Here is a 14856-nt window from a genome sequence, read left to right as displayed (position 1 = left end):
GAGGAGGAGGAAGGAGGCGGGGTGGGGCGCAGGAGGGCCGCGGAGTGAGCTTGATGATGGGTGAGGAGTTGCTGCTGTGGGAGGACTTGGTGAGGGTGGCCTGCATTGGGGTGATGAAGTTGGGCTGGTGGTGGTGTGTGTGGGATTTAACTTGAGCGGAGTGTGAGGTATGGGAGGTGGGGGATGGCGAGGAGGCCACGGGGGAGGGAGGGCAGAAGGACTGCAGGCCAGGGTGGGCGGTGGAGTTGGAGCGGGACTGTAAGGAAGGGGAGGAAGAAGGTGTAATGCTGCTGCTCACCGAGCTGCCGTTGGTGCTGATGCCACCAACTTTGGCGCTGCTCTTGATCAGTCCTTCAGGGGCTCCCATAGTTCCCAGCATCCCCACCAAGCTAACAAAGCCCTTCTGATGGGGGGGCAGCAGAGGGGAAGCCGTGGGAGGAGGCCGCTGCTTCGGAGGCGATGGGGAAGGGTGTGGATGCATCTTGCCACTCACGCCTATCACCGAGCTTGGCCTGTGATTGGGTGATGCCATGGTAACTAGTCTCTGAGTCTGGGTTTGGCCCATGGTGCCAGATCCTTTGATCAGGCCGTAGGGACCATTTGCAGTCCTGGACGCCAGCGACAGGCCCGCTGCCTGCACACGAGCCATGGAGGCGACAACAGGAGACGAGGAAGAGGAGGTAGAAGAGGAGGTTGGCAGCGTTGTTGTTGTCGACAAGTTCCCAGCCGACGCAGCCGCTAACTGAGCAGTTTCCACCTTTGACAGGGAATGTTGCTGCGTCGTGGATGCAACTGAGGCAGAGAGCTGAGAGGCCGAGGGGTAGTGAGGGGCAACGGGAGGAGGAGAGGAGGTGGGGATTTGTAGAGGTGGGGGCGACAAGGGGCTGTCTGAGGGGCCCAGGCCCTTGGATGCATTGCTGAGGAGGGCCAGAGCGTGGGAGATGGAGTCCAGAGACGGAGCAGTCAGGTCCTCGTCCAGAGAGTCCGACAGACAGATGGGCTCCGAGGGAGAGGAGGAGGAGACGGTCTGGCGGTTGGAGGTCAGAGCGGATGTGGAAGTGGGCAGAGATTGGGTGGAGGTCATGGTGAGAGGTGGTTTGTGGATCCAAAGACCCTCCTAAAGGACAGAAGACACACGGTCAGTGTCAGTAACCCGAAACATACCGTAGATTCTCAGATTTACCCTCAGAGGTAGAACTTCTAATTTCCTCCATATTGACCTTTTATGTCAATAAAATTATGCAGCATTAATTCCATCAGTACAAGAATCAGTCATTCCACTTCCCTGGATCAGCCATAGTCATACAGCCGTCCTTTTATAGGTTTAAATGTGGGGAAAAAACCATCAGGAATTATTGGGTTTTGTTGACGTTATTTTAACATCGATTGTGAATATGGCAAAAAAAGAAACTTTAAAAAAAAAAACAGCTAAAAACGGGTGTTGTAGAAATGTACATAATACTAAATTCACCATGTGAGCTTTTAAGGTAATTTCACCCCCCACAATGAGTTTTTTTAAAACTTGGCTTTTATTTGTTGATGTTGGCCAAGAAACTTATAATACAATATAAAACGTGATACAAGAGTTACGAAGATTAAAACAAACCTCCTGCATGGAAATAATAAAATATTTACATCTCATACTGTAGATTCATTTCAGTTTCATCAACCCTACAATAGATAAATAATACCAATACTAAATACTAATTCTGTTTTCAGAACTGAGCAAATACAGTATTAGCAGCCAAGACACATCATGAAGCAGTGAGTACAGTCTATTATATTGTTGTTTCAATGTCGTTTGGTAAATGGGTTCAGATGAAACTATCATCGTATCAAGTGTAAAAAAAACTCAGTTGCGTATTTTTAGATATAAAAGTACAGGATCTGAGCAGTCACTCACCTTGGCTTTGGCCTTGGGTCCAGGCATCATTCTCCTCTTGACTCTGTGTGGAAAAATGCCAGCAATTATTCAGCCTTTTCTATTTACATTTTGTATTCAAGCCCATTCTCAGAGAAATCCCTGAGCAGTTAGTGTTACTGAGCAAACAGGAGCGGCGTGAGATGAAGTAAATACTCACAGGTTTCCAGTGAGGTGACTGTGAACGGAAAGACTCTCCTTCAGCAGAATCCTGAGCAGAGGAAACACATGGCGATAAGAAAGAGTGTTAATAAATAGCTGGATTAATGTCGGGCTAAAGTTACTGTTAATGCTACTATACGCGTCATAATGTCTTAGAAACAAACATTTTTCAATTATGACTAATGCTGCATTACAAATTTGAAATATCGGGGATATATTAGGGAATACTTAACACAGAAACACATGCAGAGATCCTAATTGACACACACAAAATAATACAGCATGGAAATGAAAGTTGTTTTTAAAGAACTAATGTCCAATCTCATATTATATTGAGGGTGGGTTTTAAAAAATTTGCCTGAGCTCCCAACTTCAAACTGTGGAATAATTTATTTTTGCAAGTTGAGAGCAGAGAACCGTTTCTACAATATAAATGACCAAACATGATAACTGTGAGCCAAACGCGTCTACACGAGAATGTAGTGTTAAGATTAACTATCAGTGTTTTATCACAGCATGGTTTTCTTCTTAAACACCCCGTCACTGTTACCTCTGTAAACTTACTAACGTTAGTCATATAAAACATTATCTTAGCTTTGTGTTGAAAGCTATTTTGCTCTCTGTTTGAAACAGCTTTCAATATATACATACACACAATACTCTATGACTATAATGTAAATGTGCAGTTCACTCCATTGCTCTCAGCCTGGAGAATTTTCAGTAATTGTCTTATCATGAAGGAATTTGTTCAACCATTATGTAAGCACAAAAATACAGACACAGACACACACACACACACACACACAGACACAGACACAGACACACACACAGACCTGGCCTGCATCCAGCCCTTGGGCCATAGTGGTTTGACCTCATTCTCTAAGAAGGCCTTGAGGTAGTCCTCCACAGACAGAGAGCACTGGTTCTCCATCTCATAGCAGCTCAGCTTTACTCGCACCAAGATGCACAGCAGGTTCCTGCACAAACACAAATATTCAATTCAGCACAAATTGTTCAACATTAAAATCTAAATTAGGCTGCAGGTTTTGGACACATAAAGACTGAGGAGACAGAGAGAGAGAGAATCAGAGGAGATAAAGAAAACCTTTCCTAAAAAATGTTGAAGATGTTATTAAAATAAATTACAATTGAAAGGAGCTACGAGTTAGTCTCAAGGTTTTTCTCATTTCATTAGCACTGCAGTTCTTTGGGGTTTCCTCATTTATTCAGATATAAACATCCGGCCTGTTAACAGTACCCTTCATCACAGTCGAGCTTTGGAGTACCACTGCATGTGAGAAGAAGTTGTATAGTCTACTGTGGCTCCAGAGGGAGCTGTGGCAAATCTGATAAACTACCTCAAGTGATGTCACGTGAGTCAGCGTTGACAACTGGAGGTGTGAAGTTATGAAGAAGTGAGTTTACCAGACCTCTGCTGTCGCTCCTCATCTCTGCATGAGGCTACATTAGCTGCTATTAGCACACAACACCTGAATCTTTTATCAAACTGCAGTTGAGTTGCATTGTGGGTAATGTATGCACCAGGTTTTGACAAGGAAAAAGAATGCCTGGAATAAAAACATTTCTGGTTCTGCTGCATTGAGTTTGATCTTGTTTTTTTAAACTGTGCATTGTGAGCCTGGCATCATTATAGGAGAACAATGTTAAATCAGTGCAGAGCTCTTTTATAGGTCTGGTTTGATATTTATGTATGATGAAGTGACAGCTGTCAATCCTGAGTGTTCCCAACAGCTGAGGAATATTCATGACCTGGCTGCCATTTTCCCCTTATTCCACTTATTTTAAAAACCTTTGAGGCGTTATTTTTCTCCATTTTTCTGTGTAAGCTCTGTTTACTAGATTAGACAGAGAGCAACAGGAAAGATGAACACTAAAGGGGACAGGGTACCAATAAAATGAATGTCAGGATATGAAGTCGAATCTGTATAATCACAAACATCCAGCCAGCTATTGCAGCAGGACAGTCCTGGATCATTACCTGAGCTTGTCATCCCAGACAAACTTCTTCCGCGGACCCATGACCCTTTTCCCAGGCTTCTCCTCATCTTCCTCCTCTGAGCCATTCTTATCGCCATCTTCTGACTGCTGCCTGCAGGACACAAACACAGTCAGTAATATATAAACGCACATAGACACATTAACAAACAGACTGCAATTTTTTAGATGGGGGTCAGTTTTGGTTGTTTGGTAAAAATATTTTAACTTCATTCAGCCATAAAAGTCAAACCTGATGAAAGGCGGGGGCAGAAGACGGAGAATTACGTCAAACGGTTTTACTTCACCTGCTTAGTTTCTTAATGAAAAAAGTTGATTGACTTACTTTGCAACCTTAGCCATGCAGTCCATGTTGTATCTGGCTATCTGCTCTGGCATCACACTGCACACCGCCAGCTTCAGCTTCAACAGCGGCGTCCGTAGTCGATCGTCCTGAGAGAGCGAGAGAAAGAGAGAGAGAGAGAGAGTAGGTGGGTGTATTAAGGACAGGGGAAGACAGATGGAGGGAGAACAGCAGGAAAGGCAGGGAAAACACCAAAGTTGGAGGGAGGCAGGAAATTGAAGTCAGCGTGAGGAGAGTGAGGAAAGATGGATGCAGAGCAACAGGGGGAGAGAAGAAAAAAGAAAAGGGAAAAGAAGAAAGAAACAGACAAAGAAAGGAGAGAAAGAGATGGTAAAGGAGGGAGAGGGAAAAGAGAAGAGTGGGGGGGGAGTGGTCGAGTACTTTAATGGTCCATGACAAAAGACATTCAGAAGCCTGTTTTCAGCCTACACATTAACAACTGAAGCAGTGAGCAGAAATAATGTGGAGAAACTCGAGGATCAGTTTTGGGGTTAAACAACAGGAGCTAAACAAAGCAGTTTCAATGCTCAGAAATATGTAAATCAGTTTGAAGGAAATACTCGCTCACAAACTCACTTTTCTTGCTTTCCTGGTTTGATTGTTATGAAAAACTGCCAAATAGCTAATATTAAATAATATATAAAAATAAGAACGGGAAGTACTAGTAGAAAAAAAGAAAGAAATTTGAATATCCGAAAACATGACAAATCGAGATTTCGCACAATATCAAAGTCAGTGCAGTGTAAAAATGTTGTAAGTACTGTTGCATAAATGTTCATGATACATAACTCATAATTAAATTAAATATTTCATGCAATAAATGAATAGTTTCTTTAATGTAAAGTTAAAGAATAAAGCAACTGAAAGGTTTGTAGCCACTATTATAACGTTGCCCCGTAACTAACAATGTCACTGAGGGACAATCTGAGCGGATGTTTCATGAGTCTCGGCTATATTGCGTTCAAAGTTATAATTAATGACGTCTGTCAAAAAACCTTCAGTGACTTTCAAGAACTCAAGAATTTCTTGAGTAACTTGTAAATGCACTTTGTTTAATGTTGTCAGAGTGTCATTTTGTGGAATGTATAATTTGCTGATGTAATTTGTTCTGTGTTCATTCACAAACAGATCTCATAACGTGACTAACGCGGGGATGCATCAGAGACACAAGACATGCCCAAGCAATAAAGACATGTCATAAAGAGTGAGTCTGTTGTTGTGAAGAGAACTACAAATGTAAAGACGGTTGTAAGAGTTGTACATACTTGCAGCTAAAATGTATCAACTCATAGTTCAAACTTTGTATCCTTAGAAAGAAGTGTAGCTATACTAGTAAAAATGCAAAAGTACTAATTTATCTACACAATTGTTTAATATATGATTCTTTGAATAGTCCTGAAGCCTCAAGCTCAGTTACTGTTGTGATTGCAATTTCAGATGGTCGATGGGTTTTTTTAATCTAAGAACAGACAGGACATACATATTGTATGTGATTTATCTGATTAGATTAGATGTGCAGAGGTTTTTGTCTTTCTTGAACTATGAGCACAGAGCAATCAAAAAGGCTGCGGGGTAGGAGGTCGTTTAATTTGAGGGGATTTCTCCACTGATAAGCCCCACTCACCTGGATGTTGAGACTGAGCTTCTTCAGGCGTTTGAGGAGGGCTTCTTTGTTGCATGGCACGAATGCCTCCATGTGCGAGTAGATTTCCGAACGCACCTCAGGGGGCTGCTCCTGAACCTGCAGCTCAATACTGAGAGGATGAAGAGGAAGGAGAAAAAGTCACGAGTGTGAGATACAAAAAGAATCAAAAAAATAACAGTCATGGTGGTGGAAGCAGAAAGGGAGAAAAAGATGGTGGGATACAAAGAGAAAGAATAAAAGAGACATGTGAGATTGAAGTAATGGATAGAATAAAGGGCACTTTAGTAGCAGTAGTTGCGCAGAATGAGAGGAGGGTGAGCATAAAGTTAAGGAATGGAAATGAGAAGCTCTAATTAACACAGACAATAGGAGAGAAAACAAAACACCTAAAGAGAACAGGAGAGGTAGCGAGGGAAATCTGCTAAAAATGAGTGAGAAAGACTGAAAAGGAGGAGGAGAGTGAGCTGGGATTTGGCTGACTGATGTAAAAGCTGTCCTACTCACTCCAACAGAATGTTATTCATGTCCAAGGTGAAAAATTTCTTCCTGCCCTCTTGATCAAACTGCCGCGAGGCCTGCGGGAGAAACAGGTTGAGTCAGCATACCAGAACTGCTCCATACAGTACAAATACACATACATACAGAATATCTGTGAAGCTGTGCCGCCGAGGACTTGGTACCGACGGGAACACACGTCCTTACTTCTCCTTTACTGGCCTGACATTGACTCTAATTTTAACCATAAATGTCTATGGATTCTTTCACACTTAATCTCTTTGATCTGGTCTGTTTTCCTGTTTGTTTCCCAAAGGATGTTTTGATTTTAGCACTAATTCAAAAGTTAAATCCAAGGATCATCTGAGCTGTATAAGTGGTATTTGGCAGCGCCACGCAGTGAGCATGGCTGTAACACAAATGTGCATCAGAAAGTGATTGTTCTGTAATGATCAATCAGACGGTGTTAAAATAAACATCTGTGCCTATGTCCCGCTCCATATTTGCCCGTTCCAGTAGCAACCACACAGTAACTATCCTCCCGTTATTTTAGGGTACAAAAAGTCTTGTTTCCATCTTCGTGTCCATTATTATCAATGACGTACAAGCTCCAGTTACACTCTCGACAAATAACATTATCATTATCATTATACACATCATCAACTATTTACACTGTGTGAGCTTGTGTGACGACCAGCTAAGAAAAATAAACACATATGAGGCAGAAAAGTGTTACTGGAATTTGATTTCTTGATTTCTTAGTGAGTTGACTGTTGTTCTATATTTATATAAAAAACTAACTGGAACTAAAAAGGTAACAACTAACAGTTTTTCCCTTGGAACAAACTACAAGTCAAACGGTCTGAGTGACACAACAAAAGAAAACAGTTATTTACTTATATTACTTCTGTGTTATGTTTGGAAGAAACAGTTCTTTTATTTATTTCTCTGCCTCACTCCTCCTCACTCTTCTCTTCTTCACCTCTGTATCTTTCACTTGCATCATCCTTTTCAATTGCATCTCTGCCTCGCTTTACATTGTTACCAACATCTAGAAAAATATTTCTGTGCTACGGACTGACTCTGTGGCTCTGAGATACAAGAGCAACAAGAAAAAAAGAACTTTTTCAAAGGCAGTGATGCCAACTCTGCTGCTTTAGTTACATAAAGTCCCTCCGGGTTCAGCTTAGAGCCATATTTCTCCAATACTTTAGAACTACTACTCTTGTTGGATTAATAATTAAACATCCTGTGCCACTTCCTGAGCTGATTGGCGTATGTGTTTAACTTCGGTGAAGAGGTTTCGCAGGTATTTGCGGCCACCCACAGACAGGCTACAGATGACTCACCGCCCACAGGTCCTCGATGCGTTTAGTAAGAGGAGCAGGCAGGCCGTCAGGCAGCGGGGGAGGAGAAAACAGTCCGCTGGAAGACCCAAGGCCTCGCCCTTGGCCACCGCCTCCTCCTCCTGCTTTAATAGTCGGAACACCGACTCCCAGAATGCCGTTCTCCCTGGCCGCCACCATTGCATGCTGCTGGTCAGTGTCCAACAAGCTGAAGTCCAGGTCGCTTAAGAGATCCTGCAGCTCCTTCTCATTGGCCGAGCCCAGCAGTGACATCACTGCGGGGTCCGAGGTGAGGTCTGCCAGTGAGAGGTCGTTGCTGGCTGTGTTGCCCTGCGGATGGGTGGAGTTAGAGGCTAACAGGTGGTTCGTTGAGTTGGTGGAGTGGGGCTTGTTAGCCACACCTCCTGCCAGGCCACAGTGAGCCATGTTTGGGTTCCTTTTCCTCATCTCCTCCTTCTCCCGGGTGAAGCGGCGGAGCATGGCCGCCAGGTACAGTGAGTCCTTCATCAGCTTCTTCCTCTTCTTCTTCTCCGGCCGGTGGAGGCTGATTGCCGTCACTCTGTTTGAGGGAAACACACAATGCGTGGTTCTTAGCAAAACACTTAATGCATTGGCATTTTGTTACACTCACTCAGCCTGACACAGAGTACACTTACATACACAGGATCCTCGTTTTGATCTTATTCAGGATACATAAAACATGAGAATCTCCCTTTTTATAGGATTCTGACAAAGGATAAAGATGTATCTCTAGGTAGCATATTCAGGTGTCTGAAACCAGCATAAAATACAAGATTAAATAAAATAAATAATCTTAATTGAAGAGTTGTTATTCCTGTTAGGGAACAGAGCTCCTATGTAGGAGAAAGATATCCCAATTCTTAATCCTGCCAACTAAGCTCTGATTGGTTGATTGTTTCTTCTTCTCACACTAGCAGAAATAACTATAAACGGGCTATGATAAAAGGAACAAAGACAATTTCAGTAACACTTAAGAGGGACAAAAAAAACGAGTAGGTGGAGGTAGAAAGCAAAGCAACATGAAAAATAAATCAAACCCATGCAACCAATGAGACATGTTCACTGGCAAACTGATCGACAAAGGCGACTCAAACGTGGGAAGAGCGTGGAACCGTGGGGATTCAGTGGGATTAACCTGCAGTCGGCTCTGAAGGATCTGACACACACATGCCCATATATAACATCATCTGTTTCATAATGGCACAATGGCAATAGCTGCTGCTATTTTTGGAAGTTGTCTTCAGAATGGCGGCATGAGAATTCGGCCTATCTGAGCGTAGATAATGGAGGGTTTTCTAGGAGGTGGCTGGCTTGTCGCAGCGACTAAGAGCAAGTCACAGTCAGCATCCCTGCCTCATGATAGATGTATGAGAGGATCCGCACAAAAGCACAGGAGTATATAATGTCACATAGGGAGGTGGTGGATTATTAGCACAGTATCTCTACTGTGTGAGTAGACAAATGCGTCATCACATATCCATGGGTGTCCGAAAGATCAACTTTTCAACCACAGCAGAAAAACATGTCCATTTACACAACAGTATGTGTGTGTTTTTGACATTTTAAAGTGACATTTCAATAGGTTCGCTTAATGGTAATGAATCATTTGATTAAGTGGGAGATTATTTTTTTTAACATCTATTTCCAACATGAGTGGAATGACCTCCTGACCAGAGACAAGGCAGTTTCAGCTTGCTCAGCTACTCATCAACCATTCCATCAGCTTCTTCATTAATATGAACTCAGCAATCTCTTACATGAAGAAGTGTAACTTCACCGACTGACATAAAATAAATAAGCACAGGCAGTTCAATTACACTGGTTCTCACCCTTGTTTAGTTACTCTGTTCTTCTTCGGGTTCTTCTCCTCCAGATTGTTCGCTTCCTTCTTTTTCCTCTTCTTAATCACCTGCTCCTTGTCGTTATTCGGCTTCTGAAACAAGAGAACATACACTCTTTAACTCAAGTAAGCAGATGACGACAGTGCACAGTGGCAAGCGATCAATTTTGTCTGAGGAACACACGCAGTGCTCTGAGTGTGTGTGAAAGAGCGTGAGCGTTAACCAGTGTGTCCTTCAGAGATTTCTCTTGATGTGGTTAAAGATAACGTCTCTATCACATCTGACTAAAATCAATGAAAATGACATTTAAATCATGCTCCACACCGTGTCAGGACTGTTCCGATCCTGTTGTGTCATATGTTGCAATAAGTGTGGGGCAAGCAACATTTTAGTAACCTTGTAATTAATTATTACATATTACTCTAAATGAAACCATTCAGTGCCAAAGAGCGTTTGCCAGTATGTCTGTTATTGTTATATTTATCGTTCTTGGTGTGGACGGCCCGTTAGAGGCATGCTGTGTGAGGCTGTACTAAAGCATGCTAACATGCTCTCAATGACAAAGCTAACATTCTGATGTAAAGCAGATAAAATGTTCATTATTTTCATCATCTTAGTTTAATATGTTAATATTTGTGTTAAGGCAGGAAAAGTCAGGGGATCACCAGTTATTTCAGGGTTATACTCTGAGGAACATAAATATCTCTACAATCCATCCAATAGCTGTTGAGATATGACCTTCTGACAAGTAATGGTGTAAGAAAATATTGAAAAATGTGTTATTTATTGTGTGGTGCAAAATAATTGAAATAAGTTACCATTGTATTTTAAAATAATTTATTAGTGTATGTAATTTTAATGGTGATGATATAAGTATTTATGACGTTGCCTAGTCACATGGATTCCTGCATATTCTTTAGTTTTATATCAAGAAGTATAATTTCAGACTGTGTGTCATTTATGTAATTTCATAGCAACAACAAAGACAAAAGAGAAACACTGTATAACAATAATTTCTTAAAGTTGAATTATGTACGTGTTAAAGTGGCCTCACCTTGTCCCCCTCTCCCTCGGAGTCGGAGGCCGCTCTGAACTGCAGCGTGCCAGTGTTGATGTAAAATCCCCCCAGCTTTGTGGTCAAAGACGCAGGGACCAGCTCATCATACTGAGAAAAATAACAATAGAAGACAGTTTGTGGTATAAGATGACGGGAATCTGGAAAACAATAAATCCTCTTGCATAACAAAAGCGGATGTCATCTGTGGATTTTCAAACATATTGAGTAACTGAAAATGTTATTTGTTAACATTTCACAAAGCAGCCTGTGCTCCTCTGTTGGTCAGTGAAAATGGATGTTGGGCGCCAAAATTAATAAATCACTAAAAAGAATCACCGTCCCTCGGGGCTACAGATGAAACATTTTTCCATCACAGAGAATATCAAAACAGAAAAAAAAGGGGTCAAACAGGCGCTGCCAATTTGTGAGTTCAGAGAGGACAGCTATCAAAACAACAAAACAATTATAACAATATAACGGCAGAGAATCCACACAAAGAGCTTAATTCTAGCTGTTACAGTCAGACAGAGTGCGATATCCCACGAATACTGAGCAACAAACACCGACTGTCACAACAAAAACATCAACATATCCCTGTGTGGACGCAACGTACATATTCATGAGTCACAAGGATGATTTTAGACCGTAGTCTCGGGTTGGTTGTAAGAAGGGACAGGCGTCTATCTTTAGAAGTGCCACTGAATGTGCTGTATTGAAACTTCAAACCAGGAAATAAACCACGGAGGAATAATATCTACCTCAACACAACAACCAAGTTCAGGAATGTGACGAGGACAGCAAATTAATCAGCAGATAATAAGGAAGAAACTATGTGTAATGTTTTCATAAAAGACTAAAGGGAGACTAATCTGATTAAATGAAAGTGAAATCCTGGAAGTGAAAAATCTCCTTGTTATTAATGAAGTGAAAGGTACTCACAGCTTCTGAGTTGTCAATAAAGGGGTCTGTCTCATCGTAGCCGAAACCTATATCGATCAAATCTTGCATTCTGTCCTTCTTCTTCTTCTTCCCTGTGTTACCCTGAAAAATAAAATAAATCCCAAATGTAAATATATCCCAAATAATATTGATTTTAATTCCTTTTAATTCCATTTCCTTATATGTTTTCCAAACGTAATCTTAAAATGGATGGAGGATAGACAAAATGTCTTTTCTCTATGTGGCTGTTGTTTTAGGGGGATTTGGTCCTTAAGAACACAAACCTAGACAACTAGAACCTGACGGATAAATCAACCAAGCAGATATGTTGGCGGATAAACTGCCTTCTTACAGATGTTTTTGTTTTGTTTTTTTAAACTTCTTCTTTATTTATTTCTTTCATAATCTGTCCACCAGAGAGCACTGACAAAAAAAAAATCCCCATTCAGTGCATATCAGGGTCACAGTTCTTCAAAAACTATATTTATTGAAAAATGCTAACGTTTGCATTAATGTAAAAAAAAATTAATTGCAGACACTATACTAATATTGGATATATTAAAGAGGTACTGCACCCTAAAATGTGTTTTTTTTAGCTGTAAACTGAATTATATGACTAAACTGTGATTAAACACATCAATGCGGGTGTTAAAATTGTCATTTTTAGTTATGAAAATCAGCATTTTGTTGGTTGAAAATGTCTCAACACGAACCGGTTTTTAAATCACCCTGAACCTTGCAGGATCAATGCTGAGAGTAAGTCCAATCAGAGGAGGGCAGCCCACCTGCCCCAGCCTCCACTGTGAGTGGGAGTCTGTGAAACTGCTGCACTCCTTTTCAATTCTATACTGATCGAGACATTCACAGGAATTTATGGTAGATTTTGCGTTTTTTTGCTTTGAGTTTAGACGCCTGTAGAAACACCACCGGACTGCAGTCTTTACCTTGATCCCACACACCAACAGTCCCCGCACAGACACACACAGACATTCAGCCTCTCTGAGCCGTTAGCTCAGCTACAACACAGCCGCTAGCTCAACAACACAGGTACCACACAGAAACTTTTACACACAGCCATGAAAGGGCTTCAAGCGACTCTAAAATGTCCAGCAGCTCACGGCTGGTTAGCTGTGACTCCCTCGCTGTGTCTGCTACACTGCTGTGGTCAGTCTGATAATCGCACCGGTCGGGAGAGGGAAGGAGCAGAACTGAAGGTTTCTCACAAAAAACCCATCTCAATTGTGCTACAGAAAGAATCAATAAGTGACTCAAGATATCACTAAATATAAGTATAACCATCACTGTTCTTCCCTGGTTTGGGTGCAGAGTTGTTGCTTTTATCCAAATTGAGGCTCTAAGGATAAAAGGCTGTAAAACTCTTTGTGTGTCCAAATTTGTGATTTTGGCCTATATATATCAAATTTACTTGATTATAACAACTTAACCAACACAAACAAACAGTAATTTTAAACATCAGCTGATGATCTTACAGAGAGTTGTGCTGATGTATATGTTGGTGAGTAAGTAACAAGAAATTGTAGAACTAAAATAGCAAATACATTTACACTATGAAGACATATAAACTATAAAAGACAAACTATAAATACATTTACACTATAAAGACATATAAACTATAAAGACATATACAGTGTATGGAGGTCATTTAGAGACAGTTTTACCTTAACTCTGTTTGTTTCTATAGAGGACTTACAAGTTGATTTCTATAAATGCCCCGCTCATGTTTGTTAATGTGCTTAATAATGTGTCATTATTAGACTTCTGAGACAGTCAAATATCAATATTGGTATTGGCCTCACATATCCAGTATCAGTCAGTAAGTTTAACATGAGCAGATTAAAATAACTTAAAATTCAGAGATTAAAAATAAATTATAACTCACATATTTATTTTCAAACTTTTTAGCCATGGCCTCAACCTGGACCCGCTCTCTCTCGTCATCGTTGAAGGGGTCGTTGGGATTGTGGGCTGAAGTCTGACTTGGTGGTTTATTCTTTGCCTGGGGGGAAAAAAAAATTAAAAAGTTAATATTGAAGATTATAAACAAGGACAGTTTCAGTAAAGTAAAACCAGTAAAACATCAATAGATTATCACAATATTACCATCAAACTTAAAATAACCCCACAAACATATGGCAAACACAGTGCTGGCATGAACACATTTGGATTAAAATAATAAATATTTGGTTTTAAAACTTTTTTTTTTTCTTTAAATTTCCCCACTCAAGTAAAAACAACATTACAGCTAAAAACTATAAATTATCCCCCCTAAAAAAAAAAACAGTGTCTCTCCTCTGTGATGCCTCTGACATTTGCCTTGCTCCCATGCTACATCCTGGTACTTCCATCAGCAATGCTCTCTCATCTATCTATCACCCGCAGCCAGAGGGCCAAACTGCATGTGGCATTTCCAAGTGCTGTAATGGCTGTGTGACTGGGCTGTTGCTGGGCAAGTCTGAGTGAACAGGACACAGGTAGCAGCAGCAGCACAAGATAGGCTTCATCTCTACATGTGCACAGAAATAAATAAATAATAAAATAAATAAAAGAGGACTTTTTCTTTTTTTTTTTTAAAAAACAGCTCCGATCTGTGAGAGAGCAGCTGAAGTTGTAGAGAGTGGGACTGAAGGCTGCTGTCTTTTGTGTTACTAATGGTCAGTTTCAACCACGCTAGAAGGACAAGGTGCACTCCCCCCCCACATCCAACCCCTCTCCATTACTTAGCAATGACAAGTCCGAACACACACAACACTTCCAAGAGCCATAAAATGAACTCCAGCTCCAGTCTCGGTCGGCCTGGTGCTGTGGGATAAAGTGAGGGATCCTACCTGGAGGTTGTGGATGAGTTCTCCGTAATTAAACTCGACGGAGGAGCGGTCGTCGGGCTCGGAGAGAGACAGGTTGAGCCGCACCGTCGCCCTCTTCTCGGCTCCAGCCTTGTCCCCGTCGCCGGTTTTACCGAGACGATCGCTGCTGGCAGCTCCTCCTGCCCCGGTCGCTGCCTCGACCTCCCCGGCTCTGCCGAAGTTGAACTCGGCCTCATCCTCCAGCC

At 41.5% G+C, this 14856-nt stretch overlaps 1 protein-coding gene across 2 annotated transcripts in view; it reads right to left on the bottom strand.

The window, feature by feature from the left end:
• ubn2a (ubinuclein 2a) overlaps nucleotides 1-14856 on the bottom strand; it is a gene marked incomplete at its 5' end in the record, with an annotated part of 19338 nt that extends 4482 nt beyond the window's left edge. For both annotated transcript variants that reach the window (XM_035660197.1, XM_035660198.1), the window contains 14 exon segments: nucleotides 62-1117; nucleotides 1904-1946; nucleotides 2082-2132; nucleotides 2917-3060; nucleotides 4083-4193; nucleotides 4425-4531; nucleotides 6067-6196; nucleotides 6592-6662; nucleotides 7932-8487; nucleotides 9779-9882; nucleotides 10845-10955; nucleotides 11787-11888; nucleotides 13687-13803; nucleotides 14633-14856. In XM_035660197.1, coding sequence (XP_035516090.1) covers nucleotides 62-1117; nucleotides 1904-1946; nucleotides 2082-2132; nucleotides 2917-3060; nucleotides 4083-4193; nucleotides 4425-4531; nucleotides 6067-6196; nucleotides 6592-6662; nucleotides 7932-8487; nucleotides 9779-9882; nucleotides 10845-10955; nucleotides 11787-11888; nucleotides 13687-13803; nucleotides 14633-14856 — 2927 coding nt within the window.

This window comes from Morone saxatilis, unplaced genomic scaffold (genome assembly GCF_004916995.1).
Source record: "Morone saxatilis isolate NCDOM2014 unplaced genomic scaffold, NCSU_SB_2.0 Contig17, whole genome shotgun sequence".
Lineage (NCBI taxonomy): Eukaryota > Metazoa > Chordata > Actinopteri > Moronidae > Morone > Morone saxatilis.
This window is presented reverse-complemented; position numbering and strand designations above follow the sequence as displayed.